Source organism: Leptonychotes weddellii, chromosome 8 (assembly GCF_054177405.1).
Source record: "Leptonychotes weddellii isolate Sample4059 chromosome 8, ASM5417740v2, whole genome shotgun sequence".
Classification (NCBI taxonomy): domain Eukaryota; kingdom Metazoa; phylum Chordata; class Mammalia; order Carnivora; family Phocidae; genus Leptonychotes; species Leptonychotes weddellii.
The window spans coordinates 7,810,325-7,830,073 of NC_138376.1; the positions used below are offsets into that span (position 1 = coordinate 7,810,325).

Sequence of the window (19,749 nt, forward strand, 5' to 3'; positions counted from 1 at the left end):
TTTAAAGATTTTATTTATTTATTTGAGAGAGAGAGACTGAGAGAGAGAGCACATGAGAGGGGGGAGGGTCGGGAGGGTCAGAGGGAGAAGCAGACTCCCTGCCAAGCAGGGAGCCCGATGCGGGACTCAATCCAGGGACTCCAGGATCATGACCTGAGCCGAAGGCAGTCGCTTAACCAACTGAGCCACCCAGGCGCCCAAAATTAAGCAATGTTATAGGACTATTCAAAAGAAGCCTTTCAATTGCCTCTTTGGGGATGATTGTTGGTCTTGATGAGAGCAGTTTTGCAGAGCACTAGGAAAATACATTGCATTCTATCAGGGTTTCTCAATCTCAGCAACACTGAGGTTTTGAACCAGATAAATCTTTGTTGTGAGGGCTGTCTTGTGTATTAGAGGATTTTTAGCAGCATCCTGGGCCTCTTCCCACTGAATGGCAGTAGCTCCTCCCCAAGTTGTGACAACTGAAAATGTCTCCAGGCAATGTCAAATCCCCTGAGGGCAAAATTCCCACCCCCATCCCACTTCAGAACTACTGCATTAAACTGAGATGTGGATGGGACCGTTTTCTTTTCCTAATTTGCAAGTATGTGTTTATTATAAATTTAATTTTATAAACGCAAAATGCCTATGGGATAAATACTTGCCCAAGCCTTCTCTAGCTCATTTAGAATATAAGTTGTAAAAAGAAATATTTTATTTTTAAAAGTCTTGATTCAAAATAAAATTTATAGGACGATTTTAGAGTTAGATGTATTTTTTTTTCCTATCGTGGCAGAAAGGATATCAGTCATTATCCAGGGGTAGGGATTGGAGAGATGACAGGGTAGCAAAATAAAGGGGCACGAAAAAACTTGGAGGTGGTGGGTATGTTCCCAATCTTCATTGTGGTCATGGTTCCAGGCTGTAAACATATGTCAAAACTCATCAGATAGGATACTGTCTTTCTAAAATTATCTTTATTTTTTTAAGTAAACTCTACCCCCCACATCGGGCTAAAACACACAGCCCCAAGATCAAGAGTCGCCTCTCTTACCAACTGAGCCAGCCAGGTGCCCCTGGGATACTTTCATTATGTACATTTTATTTCATCCAATTATACCCCAATAAATTTTAAGGAGAGAAAGAGAGACAGAAAAAAAAAGAAAAAAAGACAGGTTGCCTGTATGAATAGCAAGGAAGAGCAGGTGATGAAGTTGGACAAGTAAACTCAGGCTTAGATTGTCATGCAATTTGTTGCAGGTTTGAATTCTGTCCTATGTGTAATGGGGGGCCAACTGAGAATGATAAACATGGTTGTGATCTAGACATATCTACTACCTAATATAACACCCCATTTCAATAATCTTGTGACAGTGTTGATGATTTCTAGTCAACTTGTAGTGGAAAACACTTTACTGCCTCTGAGGTTATGATCTGGCCAACAGAGATGGTGCTAAATATAATCCAAGCACTGAATATTAATCCATAAACCAAGCGCCCCCCTTCACCAAAGATGATTTCCTTATTTTACAGTGAACAAGGGAAATAATACCAAATCTCTGTGCTTCTCTATTTCTTTGGTCTCATTCAATGGAACAGCTGATAGGGATATATGCATGAACTGTGTTACAAACAATACTTGCTAAATATAGAGCAAAATTAGGTACCAGGGCCAAAATGTGGTACCCACTTATCCTTTGTCCTCCAACTTTTATAATCTTACCACCATTTCCCTCAAATTCTCTTACTGTTTATCTTGAATAGTCTTCCCTGGCCATTGTCAGAGCTGGAATATCCAGTTTATCAACCAACTGTTGCAGTCACGTATTTTCAAACCTAATCTCAAATTACTAAACTGTGTACTTTGGCTAACTCTTTCTACCAAAATAGAGTATGATATCTTGTTTTTATAAGGACCAAATGTGTCACTATATTTATATTTATGACCAGGTTTAAGTAAGAATCTGGTCATCAGTTTACTCAAGCTATGTTAATTTACTGAGTTGATATTGCTGGAAGGTCTTTAAATAGCATTCAGACAACAGACTCATGCCCCTAAGAAACAAAAGGGTTCATTTCAATTAAACAAATATTTTTAAAGTATTTACTGTGTGTCAGGCACTGTGCCAGGAACTGGGAGAGAATAATAAATAGCATGGGCTTGGTCTCTGCCCATGAAGCTTACAGTTTGGGAAAGACAGATATGTGTGCATAAGGCCTAGATATGTGTATGAGAAACGTAGATATATGTGTGCAGTGTATGTAAAAACTTTCTCAAGCCAAAGTGAAAAAAAAATTTAAGATTCAGGGTTTTAGTATTTCCAAAATAAAACCAACACAGATCCACTGTTCATCTCCATTGTACCTTATCTGGTTGCAATTATCAGCCCCTTCTGTGCAGAGAGAGCAATGTTGACCAATTCTTCCTCATGTGCCCCCATGTTACCCGGATTCTTTGCAGTTCGGTGGGGTCTGGTGACTCATCTGGCCATTGGCCAATCAGCAGAACCCCAGAAGAGCAGGACTGAGTTCTCCTCCTGCTCTACGCCCCTAGCACTGTGAACTCCAAGCACTTGTGTTGAGATGGTGGATCCACAAGATCAAAGTGGCCCAGAGCAATGAGTAACCCACATGAAGGGAAGGCTGGGAGCGGTCTCCACTGGCAGAGAGCTTTACTACATGAGAAATAAACCTTTGAGGTTAAACAAAACTGTTGAACTGCTGTTAAGTGAACTTTTGCTGAAATAACCTGTCCTGTCCTAATACATCATCTCATCACATTGAACAAAAAGCATTCTGAATCTTCGTAATGAGAGTTTAATAAGAGTTTGGCGTGCATTCCTTCAGCAAATATTAACCACTTACTATGTGTTGGGCACTGCTACAGGGGCTGAAAATACCATGATGAGTAATCCAAAGTCTGGGCAGCTACAAGGAGCTTACATTTTAGTGGGGAAGACAGACAATTTTCAGGTAATGAAATTCTTGATCTTGCCCCATTTTCACCAAGTCTCTTGTTGCCTTATTTTCCTCCTGCCTTATTTTCCTCCATCATTATATTTAGTGTCCTGTCCGTATCCTCACCTCACTCCCCCTCTTTCCTCTTTTCGTACTTGCCTAGCAAAATCCCAACCTGGTTAAACCCAAATCTTTACCATCTTCACAGCTATTCCCAAGTAGATGAATGTAGCTGGACAAAAACCAGAATCCTAACTCGTCCTTACTTGGACCTCACGGCCACCCATTTCACTGGGTCCTGCTTGAAGCATGCTGGTAACCATACTCCCTTCCCTAATCCATTCTTCCCCATTCTACGACATGACTAGCTCACATTTCCTCTCTCCTGAAAGCTCCAGCAGTCCTCTCCCACACTCGTGGTCAGTGATTTGGCTCCTGATTTCACTGAGAAACTTAAAAGAATAAGAACTTCTAAAACTCCCACTACATGTGCCAATCCCCACCCAACATCAGTACCCATATGCTCTACCTTCCTTCTTGTTACTGTGTAAAAATTGCCCACTATCCCATCTAAGGACAACCCCTACTCTGTGTACCAGAACCCATCTCCTCTTATCTGTGGAAGACACGGAGATGTGCCACCCAGATCGCCCTGCAAGGAAAGACCTGCCACCCAGCTGCAGAGTCCCCCAGGGTCTGCCTCAGCCATGGAGTCACTTTGCTTAAAGTCGTGCCCTTCCTGGGGCAGCTTGCATGCAGTGACTGAGCAAGGCAGTGTTAAAAAAGTGCAACAAGGAAGGACACTTTGAAGAGCAGTACTCACTCATTCCAGAGCTCTCCACGGGACTGGCTAAGGCTTTCCCAGGTCTGCTTCAGTTTGACCTCCTCCTCTGCCCAATCTTGCATCCTCCCCCTTCCTTTCACAGGTATTGGTCCCCATAACTACCTGGCACCCCAAATTCCCCTTACAGAGATCAGCCCCTCCTTCTCTTTCAACATGAGCTTTCCACTTTCTACTGATTCATTCCCACCATCATGTAAACATTTGGTAATATCTCCCTTCTTAAAAACCAAACTCCTTTTGAGCTTCTGTTCATTTCTCTGCTCTGCTGAACAGCAAAATTCCTGGAAAGTGTCTGAATCCATTGCTTGCCTACCTGTCTCACTCGAGCCCCACTCCTGGCACCTTCCCACATACAATCTCCCCAGAAACAGCTGTTGTCAGTGTTGCTGACAACTCAGCATCCTTACATCCAATGGACAATTCTTAGTTCTCATCCCACGGCCTTTTAGCAGCTTCTGACCCAAGTGATCACTCTCTCCCTTTTAGACACTTCTTAATCATTTGGCTTCTGAGACACAACTCACAACCCATGATTCTCCTCCTACCTCACTGGCTACAGTAGCTTTCTCTCATCTCCTTTGCTGGTTCTTCTTCCTCTCCTGAACCTCTAAATGCTGGAGAGCTCCAGGGTACAATTTTGACCCTCTCCTCATCTGTACTGATGTTCACTCTGTTAATAATCTCGTCCAGTCTCAGGGCTTTAAATAATCTACATGTTGACAACTGCTAAATGTATGTCTTGACTAGAGCTTCTTCCCCTGAATGCCAGACTCTCACATCCAACTGCCTATTCTGAATCTCCACTTAGATTAACAGGAATCTCAAACCTAGTATGTCCAAAACAAAACAACTGATTCCCTTCCCTATTCCCCCCCCAAAAGAAAAAAAGAAGCCCTGCCCTCCCACCCCCAACCCCTAAGGTCTTCCTATCCTTCAGTAACTAGCTACTTGGTTCTTCTAGTTATTAAACCAAAAACCAAAAGTCATCATCGACTCCTCTCTGCCTCTTAATACCCCATATTCTTGAAAGAATTTTTTAGAATTTATCCAGTCTTTCTCCAGTGTTCTCATTTACTTATGGTCTCTTTTCAAATGTCATCTTATTAACAGTTATCAAATATGTAAAATAAAATCCCAGCCACTCTACTGGTATTTCCTATCTCCTTTAACCTGCTTTATTTTTATCACAATTAGTCATTCAGTATTTTCACTTATTTATGTTTCAACCAGAATGCAAGCTTGAAGATTACAGAGACTTACTTCTGATCTCTAACTCCTAGTGATAAGTAGGAGGTAGGTGCTTAGCAAATACTTTTGAATGAATACATGAATGAATGAAAAAGGATGGAAAGGGATTAGTGATGGTATTATGGGGTAGCAGAAGCACCTGGGCATAAAGCTAAATGATGTGAAAGTGTAAATCATTTTGAAGATTCTGAGGGAAAAGTGGTCCTGGCAGAAAAGCAAAAAGCTGAAAGGCAGGAATGAGCTTGGCTTTCTGGGGGAACATCAAAGAAGGCTTGTGTGGCTGCAACAGCCAAAGGTGTCAGAGAGGTGATACTGTTAACAGCTGGATTGCATAGGACTTTATGAACCATATTTTGAATTTTATTCCAAGTATGAAGAGAAACCACTGGAGAGTTTTAAGCAAGAGAGTACCCAATCTGATAATTAAACAAAAACAAAAACAAAATCACCTCGGCTGCTGTGGCACTAGCAGGGGGTTGGGGGTGGCCATGTGGAAGCCACCCGACCAATGAGAGGCTGCTTCGAAATCCAAGCAAAAGGGTGGACAGGATTTGAACCGCATCAGAACAGTGGGAAAGATGGTATAAAATTTGAAGGTAGAAATGGCAGAATTGGCTTATGTTTTTGGTAGGGGCACAAAAGGAAAAAGAGAGGATTCCAAGAAAATGTCGAATTTTTGCCATGCAGTCCAGATCCATTCAGGCAAATTTAACTCATCATATTTCCATTAAGTCCACTGACTAAAAGGATCCTGTGGGCACCTAGTGGTTGAGGTGTAGAGAGAAGAAACGAAGGGAATCACAAGAAAGGGGGAGCTATTGAGGGGCGAAAATACTGCGTTCAGGTATTGAAATGTTGAGTTTAAAAGGTATCTGCAGAGCTGGCCTAGAACTCCGGGAGAAGGGTCTGGACTGGGCAGTACCGTATTTACTGTACAATCTCCCCCACATTTACGGGTCAGACCTGGGCCATACCGTGATTCCTCTATTCTCTCTCTCTCTCTCTCACACCAACACACATACACACCCTTACATTTACGGGTCTGGAATGGGCAATACAGTGTTTCCTCTATTATCTCTCACACACACCCCTACACTTACATGTCTGGACTGGGCATTACCGTATTTACTCTATCATCTCCCCCATATTTACGGGTCTGGACTGGGCAATACCATACTTCCTCCATTATCTCACACACACAAATCTACATTTACGGGTCTGGACTAGGCAATACCGTGCTTCCTCTATTATCTCACACACACACACACACACACACACACACACACACACGCACACGCCCCCCCTCCCCATTTACAAGTCTAGACTGGGCAATACTGTATTTCCTATATTATTGCTCTCTCTCTCACACCCCTGCATTTACAGGTCTGGGAATAGATTTGTCTTTGGTGACGTGAACTTTCAACGTCGTAGGGTCTTTTTCCTTACGGTGCAACTTCAATCCATGGGGTCCTCAGAATTACGGCAGTTTCAGGACTCACCGCCAGCACGATCTCTGGAAGCTGTATGAGACCACTCATTTAGTAATTCCCCTCAGCCTCTGTGACATACTAGGTAGCGACTTCCTGGGATGGAAACTTCTCTGCCACCAGCCGCCCGCCCCCTCCCGGGCGCAGGCTGCCCCCCTTTTCCGGGAAGGAACCGAGGAGACAATACCCAGGCAGGCCCCCTAGCGTTCTCGCGATCAGTCCAGCCAGGCCGGGGGCTGGCCGCCCGCTCGGGACGCGGCCCGCACGCTTCCCTCGCAGAGATCCCCCGAGCCAGGCCTCGCAACCCCGGCGGCCCCGGAGCGCGCCGCCCCTCCGCCCCCGGCCCGGGCGACCCCTCGCGGCCCCGCCCCGGCCCGGGCTCCCCGCAGAGGCGCCCGGCCGCCCCGCCTCCCCCACCCGCGCGCGCCAACTCCCAGCTCGCGGCCCTGATTGGCCGCCGCATTCCCGCTTTCCTTCCCGAACCGCCATTTTGAAAATCTTGTTGATTCGGAGGAGCGGAGAGCGCGGCGCGAGCGTCACGCCAGAGAGCGGCCCGCGCGCCTCCTCCTCCGGCGCTCGCCGCCGCCTCCCGGGAGCCTTTTCGTGCCTTCGCGCGCCAGGCCCGCGGCGGCCGGCACCCGCGGTGAGGACTGCGTCGGGGCTGGGGAGGACGAGAGGGCGCCGCGGGCCCGCCCGCACCGCCGCGGCCATTTGGACGGCGGCCTGGGGCGGGGGGAGGGGACGCGGGGCGGCCGGCGGCGGCGGCGGGCCGGGCGGAGGGAGGGGCGGCGCGGCGCCCGCTGTTTCCCGCCTCGGGAATGCGCGGAGCCGCAGGGAAGTCGCCCCCGGGGAGTGAGCGCGGCTGTCCCGGCCGCGGGAGGAGGCAACTTTGAGGTCGGGTTTCCCGCGGCCCCCGGCGTCCTGGGGCCGGAAAGCGTCGGGCGGCTCTCGGCGGCCGCCCCGTCCCTGCCGCGGGGAGCGAGGGGACCGAGACGTGTGGCTTCCTGCCCGTTCGTAGGTCCACAGCATGTCCTCCTCCGGCCCAGCTGCAGAGGGAGAGGGAACCCCCGCCCAGCCCGCGTCCGAGAAAGAACCCGAAATGCCTGGCCCGAGAGAGGAAAGTGAAGAGGAGGACGAGGATGACGAGGAGGAGGAAGAGGAGGAGGAGGAAGAAAAAGGTGGGAGAAAGTCGCGTCCCTGGTGATGGATTTCACAGAAAACCGGTCTCTTGCCCCCCTTTTTTTTGCGCCTGGAGACGCTAAATCGGAGGGATCTCTAGCGAGAATGTTTGCGGGATTTTTCCCTTTTTGGTGCTGAGCAATAGCAGAGATCGAACTTGGTGAATTCCGGGGTTGGTAGAAAATATTTGTTAGCGTTGTTACTACGTATTTTGGAGTGCGGTTGACTTCTGGCCAGCAGTGTGTGTTCGTAACGTTTTCTCATTTGACAGGATGTTTCTAAGTTTCAGATCTGTTTTTAAAACCGTTAGCTTTTGAAGTTGCTAGGGTAGCCGTTTTTAATTTTCGTCTGTTGCTAATTTAAGTACAGGTGCTTTGCCTTTTGACGTTATTGCGAGGTCCTTCATGAAACCAGTAATGAAGTTGTTATGCTAGTCCTGGAAATATTTGGACAACTTTAATATCTTTGCTGAACTTCAGCAGAGGCCCTTTTCAGAGGCTTGGGGGAGTTGACTTTCACGGGGAAACACCAGTGAAAGCTGTTGCTACTTGAGAAAGTAGTTAAATATGAAAGCAGTGAACTATGAAAGAGTTCCGAAAGCTGTCTCAGTTTTGGAGTTGCAGAAGAGCAGTATTAACCATTATTTACCTAGAGGCACGAAACAGAAGAACCTTACAGAAATCAGGAGTGGTACAGCATTGCTTTATCCAGCACACATGGGGCAGTGCCCGCTTCCTAAAACGTTTGCAGACACTTAAAAATCCGTATCACAGTTCTTAGCATTCTCTGATGATGTTAGCCCAGTCTAGGTTTGTTTAACATAAAGCTCCAGCTCAGCCATACTGGGGAAGAAGTTTAAGTTTTCTTTCCAGACCCAGGTTTAACTGTCAGTTTCTTTAAAGTCTAAACGTGCCCATGGTCAGCATTTTGTAAATACAATCTGGATTCAGATTACACGGTATGCCTTTCGTTTGTTTAAAGTGGTAGGTGTTGTGAGAAAGGAGCCCTTCCAGACTTAAGTTCAAAAATGCTTAGAAAAATATATAAATTACTTTTAAATTATTCATAATGCAGTAACTGAAATTTGGCTGCAGTATCTCAACTATTAGTCCAAAATTTTCTCAGCGTTTTTTCCTCCAATTTTTTATTTTTTAGTCTCTTTTTAAAGACAGGGTTTTGATACCACTTAGGTGATGGATTCCTGTGTGTCAGGAAAAATTATAGAAATCGTGTAAAAATACTACAAATGGCAGATATAGTAATGCTTGGGGGACTGATGATAGTTCAAATTGTGATTTTTTTTTTTTTCAAAGTTACCCCTAAGCAATTCTGTAGTTCTAATTGCTTATTGTTCTATTCCCTCATTTGGGGTGTTTGTGGAACAACTAAGATTGTAAAGGTTTTTATCCTAGTTAGCCCTGAAAATTTAATTCTGCTGAGGCATCACAGAAATAAGGCAGTGTAGTCCGTGCCAAATGAAGGTGGAATTGACTTGACTTGGGTGGGGGAGGAGCTAGTAAAAGATGACTTTTAGGTTTCTGTTTTCGGCAATTGAGTTGACAATATTATTGTTTTCTGAAAAATAGAACTCACAAAGGTGAGCAGATTTGGAGATGATTGTGACTTCTGTTTTGATGCACTGCTTTAGGTGCCTGTAGGACATGAAGTGGAGCTGTCCAGTTGTTGGCCCTGATAGCGGATTTGAAACTCTTGACTAGGGAGAGATCAGGAAAGTCATTAGCTTATAGGTGGTAATCGGAGGTGAGCAAATCGTTTAAATCACTCAGGGAAAGGAAGTAGCACAATAACAGGGTTTGCTTTAGAGTGCATTGTCTTCACCCTGGACACCATTGCCAGACTAAACCTGCTGGAATCCCTTTATCCTTCCTAATTCTTTATGTGCAAATCCTTATGTCTCCAAATCTTACCTATCCTTCAGAGCCAGCTCCAGTGTTTTGATCGTTTTTCCTTAATCCAAAAATAATTACTTTCTTCAATGCAGAGAACTTTTATTTGTAGATTTCCTTTAGTATTTTATCATCTTCTGCTTGGAGTATGATTGTGTCTCATCACCACCAGTAGACGTGATCTCTTTCAAGAGTTATTCAGTGTCTTAACCATCTGTTCATCCCCCCCCCCTTAGTAGCTAGTGAAGCTTTGCACAAAACAGGCATTCATTTGAATGAAGGAAAGGACCTTCAGTGATATAGTGTCCTCTTTTTTTATCTGAATTTATCTCAGCAGGTAAATCGTTTGGATTTTTAAGCTCAGTGTTTTTACATTTTTAAATATACGTTCTATATCTTCTAGCCTTTTTTTTTTTATAAAAGCAGTCTGTATTCTAAAACAATTTAACTTTTTTAGAATGATTTATGACCATTGTTATAAGCATTTACTAAACTACAAAGTAACGTCCTCCCAGTCCATTGCAGTAAATGTAAACTTGTAGAATTTTACCCTATTTATAGCAGCTTGTTTTTCTTTCATCTGCTTACTGAATTATTGCTTTTCTTTGTATGTTTTTGAAGTTGTTATAATCTCAGTCTAAACTTCCTGTTTGATGATGTACCATAAACTAAATCACAATCAACAGAATTAGGTCTAATCAAAGAGTAGACTTAGTGAAGGCCTTAGTGATTTTTCACAGTGACTGGACTTTCATTAGCAGTAATTGTAGTTCAATGAAAGTTTGTTTGCTTTATGATTTTTTTTTTAAACTGGATCCCTTGTGAGTTTGCCAGGTAAGTAAAATGCTACTCTAAAAATTCAGTGATGCTATTAGTATTTTAATCTTTCATCATTTGCTTCTCAAAGTCATGCTCAGAAGAAGTGTAAGGTATTAGAGGTTTCTGCAGTTTTTTCTACGTTTATCCAGTAAATATGTTTTTTAAGCTTTTAGCTATTTAAGAAGTATTAAATTAATTTCCAGAAAAGAGTCTCATCGTGGAAGGCAAGAGGGAAAAGAAAAAAGTAGAGAGATTGACCATGCAAGTCTCTTCCTTACAGAGAGAGCCATTTACCATTGCACAAGGTAAGTTTATTCTGTTCTTTCCATTTTATGGTAAAAATGCCTAAATATACAAAATGATGGTCAGCAGTGCTCAGTTTTACTGTTTACGAAGTAGTTATGTATTATGAGTATAATTTTATTTAGCTTGCCCTATTCAGCAAAAGCTGTATGTAAATTATGCTGTAAAATAATCGTGATTAAAATAACTTTGTAAATGTTTTAACACGTAATGGGTATTTAATTATTACAGTGTTTTTTGTTTTTTTTCTTTTTTTCTAGGAAAGGGGCAGAAACTTTGTGAAATTGAAAGGATACATTTCTTCCTGAGTAAAAAGAAAACAGATGAACTTCGAAATCTACATAAACTGCTTTACAACAGACCAGGCACAGTTAAGACCATTTTTCTATCTTTAACCTAGTAACATGTTTATGTATTAAAATACTTCACAATAGAAGCATTATTTTAGTTCTGGAAAGGACTTCAGCAATCAAGTAGTTCCAGTTTCTGTACCATACTAGTGAACAAACTGAGACACATACTTATTAAATGATTTATCATAGAATACATAGATATTAGCAGATAGGATTATAATATCCAGGCCTTGTACTATAGTTGTTTTTATGCCAAACTGAAATTTCAAAATGTGAAATCCAAATTGTGGTGATTTTTAGTGATCTTTAAATGTATTAGAAATAATTTATTTTTTGGATGTTTCTAGCTATTCAGAATAAATGATACAGTATAATTGTATCTCATTTTGAGCAAATATCTGATAAATTAGGTGGTAATTCTTTGTCAGGGAATTTGTCAGAACAAATCAGTATTTCATTTACCAAATTACACTGTACATACAACTTCAGTGTTTCGTATAATTGAGAGGAAATTTTGCTTTGGGTTATGCATGGGCAAAGTGAAGTTTGACGTTGTTAGAATCAAATGTCTGAAGCATGGTATAATTTCATGTCATCCTGACTATAATCTAATTTACACAAGTCTTATTATTGCTAAATGGTATTAACTTTTGGAGGTCCTCTGTTATTTTTAAAGAGTAAAATCCATGACTCTCTGATTTGGGAAATAAATATTACTAGTAACTTGTATTACTTAGGAAAAGGGAGTTTTCCTTTTCCAAGTTTCCAAGAAGTAACTTTCCACATCCCCTAGTATTGTCAGGTAACGTTTAGTTGTAGTTTTATAATTGCCAGTAAAAATTCCCAGATGGAAATTCATTCAAAGTGAAATTGTTATTTTTAAAGAATTAAACTTATAAGCCTTTTATAACATTAATATTTTAGTAACAAGTATACTTTTCAGTTGTGAATAAGAAATTTTGAATAAACCACTATTAGAAGTGGGAGACAGATATGAAAATAAAGATGTTGGCTTTGAATTTTTTTCTTATGTACATTACTGGGTAATAGCATTAATAATAAGGGAAACTTTTTCAGGTGTCCTCATTAAAGAAGAATGTGGGTCAGTTCAGTGGCTTTCCATTTGAAAAAGGAAGTGTCCAATATAAAAAGAAGGAAGAAATGTTGAAAAAGTAAGTTATTTTCATAAGTATTGTGTTTTGATCAATGTGTTATAAGTTTATTTTTAAACATTTAAATATGACCATTCAGACATTTTTAGGAAACTAATTCTTTGCTTTAAATGCCAAGATCTGACTTTTTCATAACTATCAACTTGGGATGTTCATTACTTTCCAATAGTGACTATTTAAGAGTGTCGAAAAGTCACTAAAGACGTTTCTATTTCTTAGAAGAACCGTATACACAAGTTGTTCACATTGTCCAAAAGATAGGTCTAAGGGGAATATAGTGAAAAAACTCCCCCACTCTTGCTCCCTGCCAGCCACTCTGTTTCCCCAACTTATAGGTACCATTTAAACTATTTTGAAGATAACCAGTTTGATAGGAACAGTGTTCTTCACCATAATGCAAGCAAGATACTGTATTAAGAGCTTTTGTTTGTTAAATCCCATATAGTTTAAGAGTTATAAATAATAAAGATGATTACTTATTCCTTCATCAAAATGTTGTCATAGTGGAGTGCTGAGGGGAAATGTAGTATTTAATCACCAATCCGAAGAATTGTCAAATCCATGAATTTTGTAGTACTGAAAACCTTTTACATTTTTCCTAGTGAATTGACTTTTTTTTTTTTTAAGATTTTATTTATTTATTTAACAGAGAGAGACACAGCGAGAGAGGGAACACAAGCAGGGGGAGTGGGAGAGGGAGAAGCAGGCTTCCCGCAGAGCAGGGAGCCCTATGTGGGGCTCAATCCCAGGACCCCGGGATCATGACCTGAGCCGAAGGTAGACGCTTAATGACTGAGCCACCCAGGCGCCCCTGACTTTTTTTTTTTTTTTTTAATGTAGGCTCCATGCCCAGCATGGAGCCCAATGTGGGCCTTGAATTCATGACCCTGAGATTGAGACCTGAGCTGAGCTCAAGAGTCAGATGCTTAACCAACTGAGCCACCCAAATGCCCCAGCTTAGTTTATTCTTTTTACTATCTTTAAAACTTACAGGCTCCTGGGTGGCCCAGATGGTTAAGCGTTGGCCTTCGGCTCAGGTCATGATCCCAGGGTCCTGGGATTGAGCCCCACGTCAGGCTTCCTACTCAGTGGGGAGCCTGCTTCTCCCTCTCCCTCTGCTATTCATTCCACTTGTGCTCTCTGGCTCTCTCTCTCTGTCAAATAAATAAATAAAATCTTCTTAAAAATAAAACTTAATTGGTAAATGGTGTTTTCAATTTATTAATAATATCAGTTTTGGTATATGGTTGTATTTTGTACATTAGTCAAGATTATTAGGAAAGTACTTTTTAGATTCGGGGGAACATTGGATGTTTTTTTAATGTTTGTACCTGAGCCAGTTTGTTTAGCAATTGTCTTTATGTTGTGGAGAATATTTATAAACTTTGCTACATAATAAACTTGGTTTCTTTCATTTTCTGTTTTAGATTTAGAAATGCCATGTTAAAGAGCATCTGTGAGGTTCTTGATTTGGAGAGATCAGGTGTAAATAGTGAACTGGTGAAGAGGATCTTGAATTTCTTAATGCATCCAAAGCCTTCTGGCAAAGTGAGGACCGATTTTTATTATTTCAATACAAATCAATTATTTATAGACTCTCCTTTCTTTTTTTATGGAACAATTTAATTTGTTAGCAGCATTGCTTGTCAGTATTCAGTATTGCCTTCTACATTCAAAGAATATACTACTCTGTTGACATATCTGCAACAATTTCATGATAGAAATAACATAGAAGCCAGACAGATCTATCCTCTTATCAGATTAAAAAAGGTATAAGATTGAGAAAAATAATTATTCACTAAATTGATGTTAAATGGACAGAAATACAAACTAAATTCCAGGGTTATATATCTAGAAGGCACTGGAAGAACAGAAACAGGTTGAGTTGAGGGTGAGGTGTTGGGTTGGGCAGGGAGGGTATGCAACCTTCAACTAGGTCAGGAAAGATAAGATGGGGTATATTAGAACTGGATATTTTCTAGACACTGGAAGAAGGTTATGAAAATAGAACATTAAAAAAAAACAAACAAACCCCAAAACTGACTCTTACAGGTTTCTTGGATTGGGTTTCCAGAATCAGCAGAGCCCAGGAGTTGGACAGGGAAGTAAAATGGCCTTATACTTTCCCCCATTCTTCCCTAAATTTAGATTAGGTTTGCCCGGATTGTTTAACAAATGACATCACTGATTTAAAATGTCTCTTGAAGTGTTACTTACATGACCTTGCTCTTTAGTTTGAAGTTTGTCAGTATATATTTTCGTATTCTTCCTTATTTTGATAGCAAAGAAATTATGAAGAGATCTAGAGGACCTAGGAGTTCAGGGGAATACCACTGGTGAGGGAAGAGGGCATAAAGATTAGAAATCAGAAAATAGCTCTGGGACTTTGGTTTTATCTGCTGTTGGTCCAGTTTACCATTAGCTCGGCAAAAACTGATAAAGGATATTTTTTAAGTTGTCATGCAACTAAAAACCCAAGGGCCATGGTGAATCTTTTGTTTTGTTTTTGGTATTTTGAATTGGCTTAAAGATGGGATTATCTATTTTTCTAAACTTTTACTATGGCCAGACCTCTACTTACAATTTCATGTGACAAATTGAAAACCATTTCTCCAGAAGACATTACTAAGTTGCTTAAGTTATGAGGGATGTGTTTATATTCTTTTCCTCAGTGATTTAGGACCTGATTACTCTCTTAAAAATTCATGAGGACTCCAGAAGCTTTTATGTGGGTTATTTTGATATTTACTGTATTATAAATAAAAGCTGAAAAATTTTTAAATAACAGTAAGCCTACTACATATTAACACAGGTAATATTTTGTATGAAAAATAACTATACTTCCAAAAAAATTAGAAGAATGGTATATTTTTGCAAGTCTGTTCATGTCTGGCTTAAGAGAAGACCGCTGTATTCTCATTTGCTTCTGCATTTCAGTCTATTGCACATGTTATTTTTTTGCTTAAAGTATGTAAAGAAAATCAGCTTCTCACAGGTAAGTAATCAGAAAAAGGAATATTTTAAAAGCTTTGAGATAATTACAGGTGTTCTTTGATACAATACCAAAACTCCACAGTGGTAGTTTATCTAAAGGTTAGTTGTAATGTGGTGTCTGAAACCAAGTTCTTGAACTCTTAGACCTTTTATCTATGATTTTGTAATTGCATTCACCATTTGGAAATTATTGGTTTTCTGAATTATGCAGATCTTCCAAATATGGGCACATTTCCATTAAACACTGTCAAAAAGTCATTCATTAATATAATCACCATCTCATGAGAAGAATCATTAGGTATTGGGAGGCTGTTAGTTCATGGTGATGGATGTGAATTATCCCTGTGAAGTTTTGAAATTTGTCATTGGCAATAAATACCATCAGTTGCTTTCCTTGCAGTGACAGGCTCATGTTCATTTTGAACACATGTCTTTTATTTATTTATTTATTTTTTAAAGATTTTATTTATTTATTCATGAGAGATAGAGAGAGAGAGGCAGAGGGAGAAGCAGGCTCCCCGCGGAGCAGGGAGCCCGATGCGGGGCTTGATCCCAGGACCCTGGGATCATGACCTGAGCTGAAGGCAGACGCTTAACCGACTGAGCCACCCAGGCGTCCCTGAACACATGTCTTTTAAATACCTGAATCTGAATAGGCAGACTTTTACAGTTCTTTTACAAACGGTGTTTCATGGGAGAGGTAGCTAGCTTAGCTCACAGCTCAGTTGTGCAAGTGCTTTTTCTTGAGAAAACCAGTGAAGTTCAGTAAGTAGCAAGCATATTCTATGTGTACCTCCCGTTTTGTTACAGACTGCGTAAAGACGTACTCACAGGTTGAGAGCTAATACAATATTTACTGCTTCGTCAAAGGCATTCTTAAAGGAAACACCTTTTTTTTCTTTCTTTCTAGTTTGGGGCTGTGAGGAATATAGTGACTGCTAGCACAGTTGGCTGCCTCCGCCGTCGTTAGTACTGAGGTGCCAGCAATTTTACAGCCACCTTGCTTTTGCAGAGTCACTACAGATACCAACAGTGAAAAGAGAAAATTAATAATGTCTTGATATTATATTATTATTACTGTATTATAGAAAATAGTTTTGACCTTGTGGGCTTCTGAAAAGGCCTCAGGAAGCCCCAGGTGCATGAACCATATTCTGAGAACCACTCTTAGCCTTACGGAATCCAACTCTTAACATCCACTCTCCGTGTCTGATTCTGTGAGAACTACTCTTTAACCTAATGATACCAATCTCAAGTTATTTTCTACACTACCATACCTTTCTGTCATTTAAGGAAAACACTATAGACTCATTAGTACTGATTTCTTTCTCCATAATAATAAAATTATTGAATTAACATTGTTTTACTATCCTCATTTTGTGCTTCTGCCTTGATTATCTGTTTTTCAGATTTTGTTCTAAAAGGGATGATGCTGTTGACTCTGGATTCTGGTTAATAGATTCAACTATTTTTAGAACCAATATAGGAAAGCTCTAAAACATTCATGTATTGTTACTTTTTTTTTTTAAGCTCTTTTATTTTTGGAAGTTGAATTTTCTTGATTGATTACTTGAATAATTTAATGTTCTTCCACTTCCTGTATAAGATTATCCTGCACCCATCATCTTACTACTGATTCCATATACAGATTATATTCTTACTACCTGTATCTGGTTCCTGAACTGAGATAGTAAGGGATACCACATTTTTCTAATATATTTGAGTCCTGGATTTCATATAATGAATAGGGAGAGTTTGGACAGTGAGAGTCACCTTTTCTCCAGTGAGATCAAAGAATTTATCCAAATGGATTTAGTTCCTGGTACTAGTTGGTAATAGTAACAGGTCTCATAACAAGGATATCTGTATATTTTCAAGAAAGTTTTTTATGGAAACTTACAGAGAACCCCTCTGAGAAATATCATTCATCCACTAACTTAAAATTCCTGAAGTGACCTACATTGGCTGCTGCCCAGTCTGCCTGTAGGAAGGATAGATTTTTGGGGGCAGCTAGAGGCTATCTTGTGGATTGTACATAGCCTGAGAACACTACATACACAAAACAGCCACCTTTTCTTAATTTTTGTGCAGGTGATGGTGACCTTTAAGACTGGCAGTTTCTAGGAGAGAAAGAATCTGTGGTTCTCCTAGCTTTATGAAAGATTTTGCCTAAAGTTATCCTAACATTTATACAATTGTATATCATAAGGTTATGTTATGGAATTTTCCTTACTATTTCTGCTTATTGTAGAAAATAATATAGGCAAAAATAAAAACAAAAGATACCTATAATTTTGGAAATTTCAATTCCTCGAGGTATATCTTTTCAGATCTTTTATGCAAGGTTATTTTATGGTTTTCAATTTCAAAAGTTAGCAAATACTCCCCTAAGAAAGCATTTAAGAATTAAATTTGTTGGATAATCAAATTGTTTCCTTGCGTGATCTCTGCTTTTTAAATGTGCGTGGTTTAATTAAATATCAGAGCAAAAAGCAATACATATATTTTGTGGTTCTTAATCAGCTTCATAATTAACATACCCAACACTAATTGCATATTTAGAATCATCAGTGAGAATATAATCCTGGCATTACTGAAAGTAGAGCCCAGAGGTAATATGAATATAAACTATATAGATCATAAATTCAGGATGTGTAAAGTGAGGTTTTGTTTCCTTTACAGATGGCTCCGGTCTTTTGATTGGAGGTTCCCCTAAAGCAAGAAGCTCCTCTGGCATTGACGGTTTTAATGCTAATAGGAATGAAATAAATTACAAGTCTAACTCAAAATATTGCCTGGATAAAGTGTAAATAACTGAGCTTAATGCAGTGTGTACTTGGGCTTCTAATCCCATGTCAGAACACAGTATTTATTTCAGCATTTGTGAAGAGTCTTACCTGGGTGTTAGAACACAGATGAAAGGGTATTGATAGTGTGGACAAAAAGATCAACTTGACACTTTAAAGGTGAATTGTTCTCTGTAAAACTGCTAAGTTTGGAAATACTTCTTGAGACAGGAACAAGAATGAGTTGATAAGTTATCAAAAATGATTGACTTGGAAATACAATAGCCCATTGGTGTTATCTTTATTTTATTGTACACAGCCATTGCCAAAATCTAAAAAAAGTTCTAGCAAAGGCAACAAAAAGGAACGCAACAGTTCTGGAATGGCAAGGAAAGCTAAGCGAACCAAATGTCCTGAAATTCTGTCAGATGAATCTAGCAGTGATGAAGACGAAAAGAAAAACAAGGAAGAGTCTTCGGATGATGAAGATAAAGAAAGTGAAGAGGAGGTAAAATGTTAGGTGTTTGTGGGGGTTTTTTTTCTCATTTTTTTCCATGGGAAGAGTTAAATATTCTTGTCATGTGATAAGTATAGCCAGAAAACAGTTTCTAGAAACTGTTAGTACCAAAATGGTTGTTTTTAATTCCAAAGATACAAAAATAGTTAAGAATAGATCTTTTCTTTCCCTTATGGAGCTTTTGGTTTTCTGGCCATGTGAGAGCTTGGAGTTGGAAGAGTGAGGTTGGCTGGATTTGAGCTGGACCTTGAAGATTAGAGTAGGTAAATGGGAAGGGGGGGGCAGTGCATATACTGAACAGGAACCCAAAGAAACAGATTGCTTGAGAATTTTTTATGTTAATATTTTATCATTGATTTGAGTCGTTTTCTTTTTATGCAAAAAAGCAAGGGGTTTGAGGACCCCAGTTATTCTCAACCCATTGGGGATTATTTAATGAGCAAAACGGTGTTTCAAGTTTATTTGATGGGTGGGCAAGTTTTGTATTACTTAGGAATGCCTGCCATTTTCTTTTACGTGAGCGTATCTGTAAAATTTTGAGAATATTTAGTTTCCCAAGTGAAACTTCAGGAAGAGAAGAGCTGCTGAACCATTTAAAAAGTTAGCTTTACCCTCTCCTTGATACATGTCCTCAGTAAAGGAAATGACTTCTTATTATAGCTCAGTGTTTTGGTAGACTCTGTTTTTTTTCTTTTCCCCAGCACCTCTCTTTTTTATTATTATTATGTTAATCGCCATACATAACATCATTAGTTTTTGATGTAGTGTTCCATGTTTCATTGTTTGCGTATAACACCCAGTGCTCCATTCAATACGTACCCTCTTTAATACCCATCACCAGGCTTAGCCATCCCCCCATCCCCCTCCCCTCTAGAACACTGAGTTTGTTTCTCAGAGTCCATAGTCTGTCATGGTTCGTCTCCCCCTCTGATTTCCCCCCATCCCTTCCTACTATCTTTTTTTTTTTTTAACATACAATGTATTATTTGTTTCAGAGGTACAGGTCTGTGATTCAGCAGTCTTACACAATTCACAGTGTTCACCATAGCACATACCCTCCCCAATGTCTATCACCCAGCCACCCCATCCCTCCCACCCCTCCATTCCAGCAACCCTCAGTTTGTTTCCTGAGATTAAGAATTCCTCATATCAGTGAGATCATATAATACATATCTTTCTCTGATTGACTTATTTCGCTCA

General features: G+C 40.2%; 1 protein-coding gene across 1 annotated transcript in view; it reads left to right on the forward strand.

Moving 5' to 3' along the window:
- Positions 1–6,994: 6,994 nt before the first annotated feature.
- The window catches only part of DEK (DEK proto-oncogene), a 31,159-nt gene continuing 18,404 nt past the window's right edge, over positions 6,995–19,749 (forward strand). Inside the window, exons 1-7 of the mRNA XM_081827616.1 lie at positions 6,995–7,162; positions 7,538–7,697; positions 10,628–10,729; positions 10,988–11,097; positions 12,158–12,252; positions 13,680–13,800; positions 18,352–18,540. Coding sequence (XP_081683742.1) covers positions 7,547–7,697; positions 10,628–10,729; positions 10,988–11,097; positions 12,158–12,252; positions 13,680–13,800; positions 18,352–18,540 — 768 coding nt within the window. The 5' untranslated portion in view covers positions 6,995–7,162; positions 7,538–7,546. The remainder of the gene's footprint in view (positions 7,163–7,537; positions 7,698–10,627; positions 10,730–10,987; positions 11,098–12,157; positions 12,253–13,679; positions 13,801–18,351; positions 18,541–19,749) is intronic.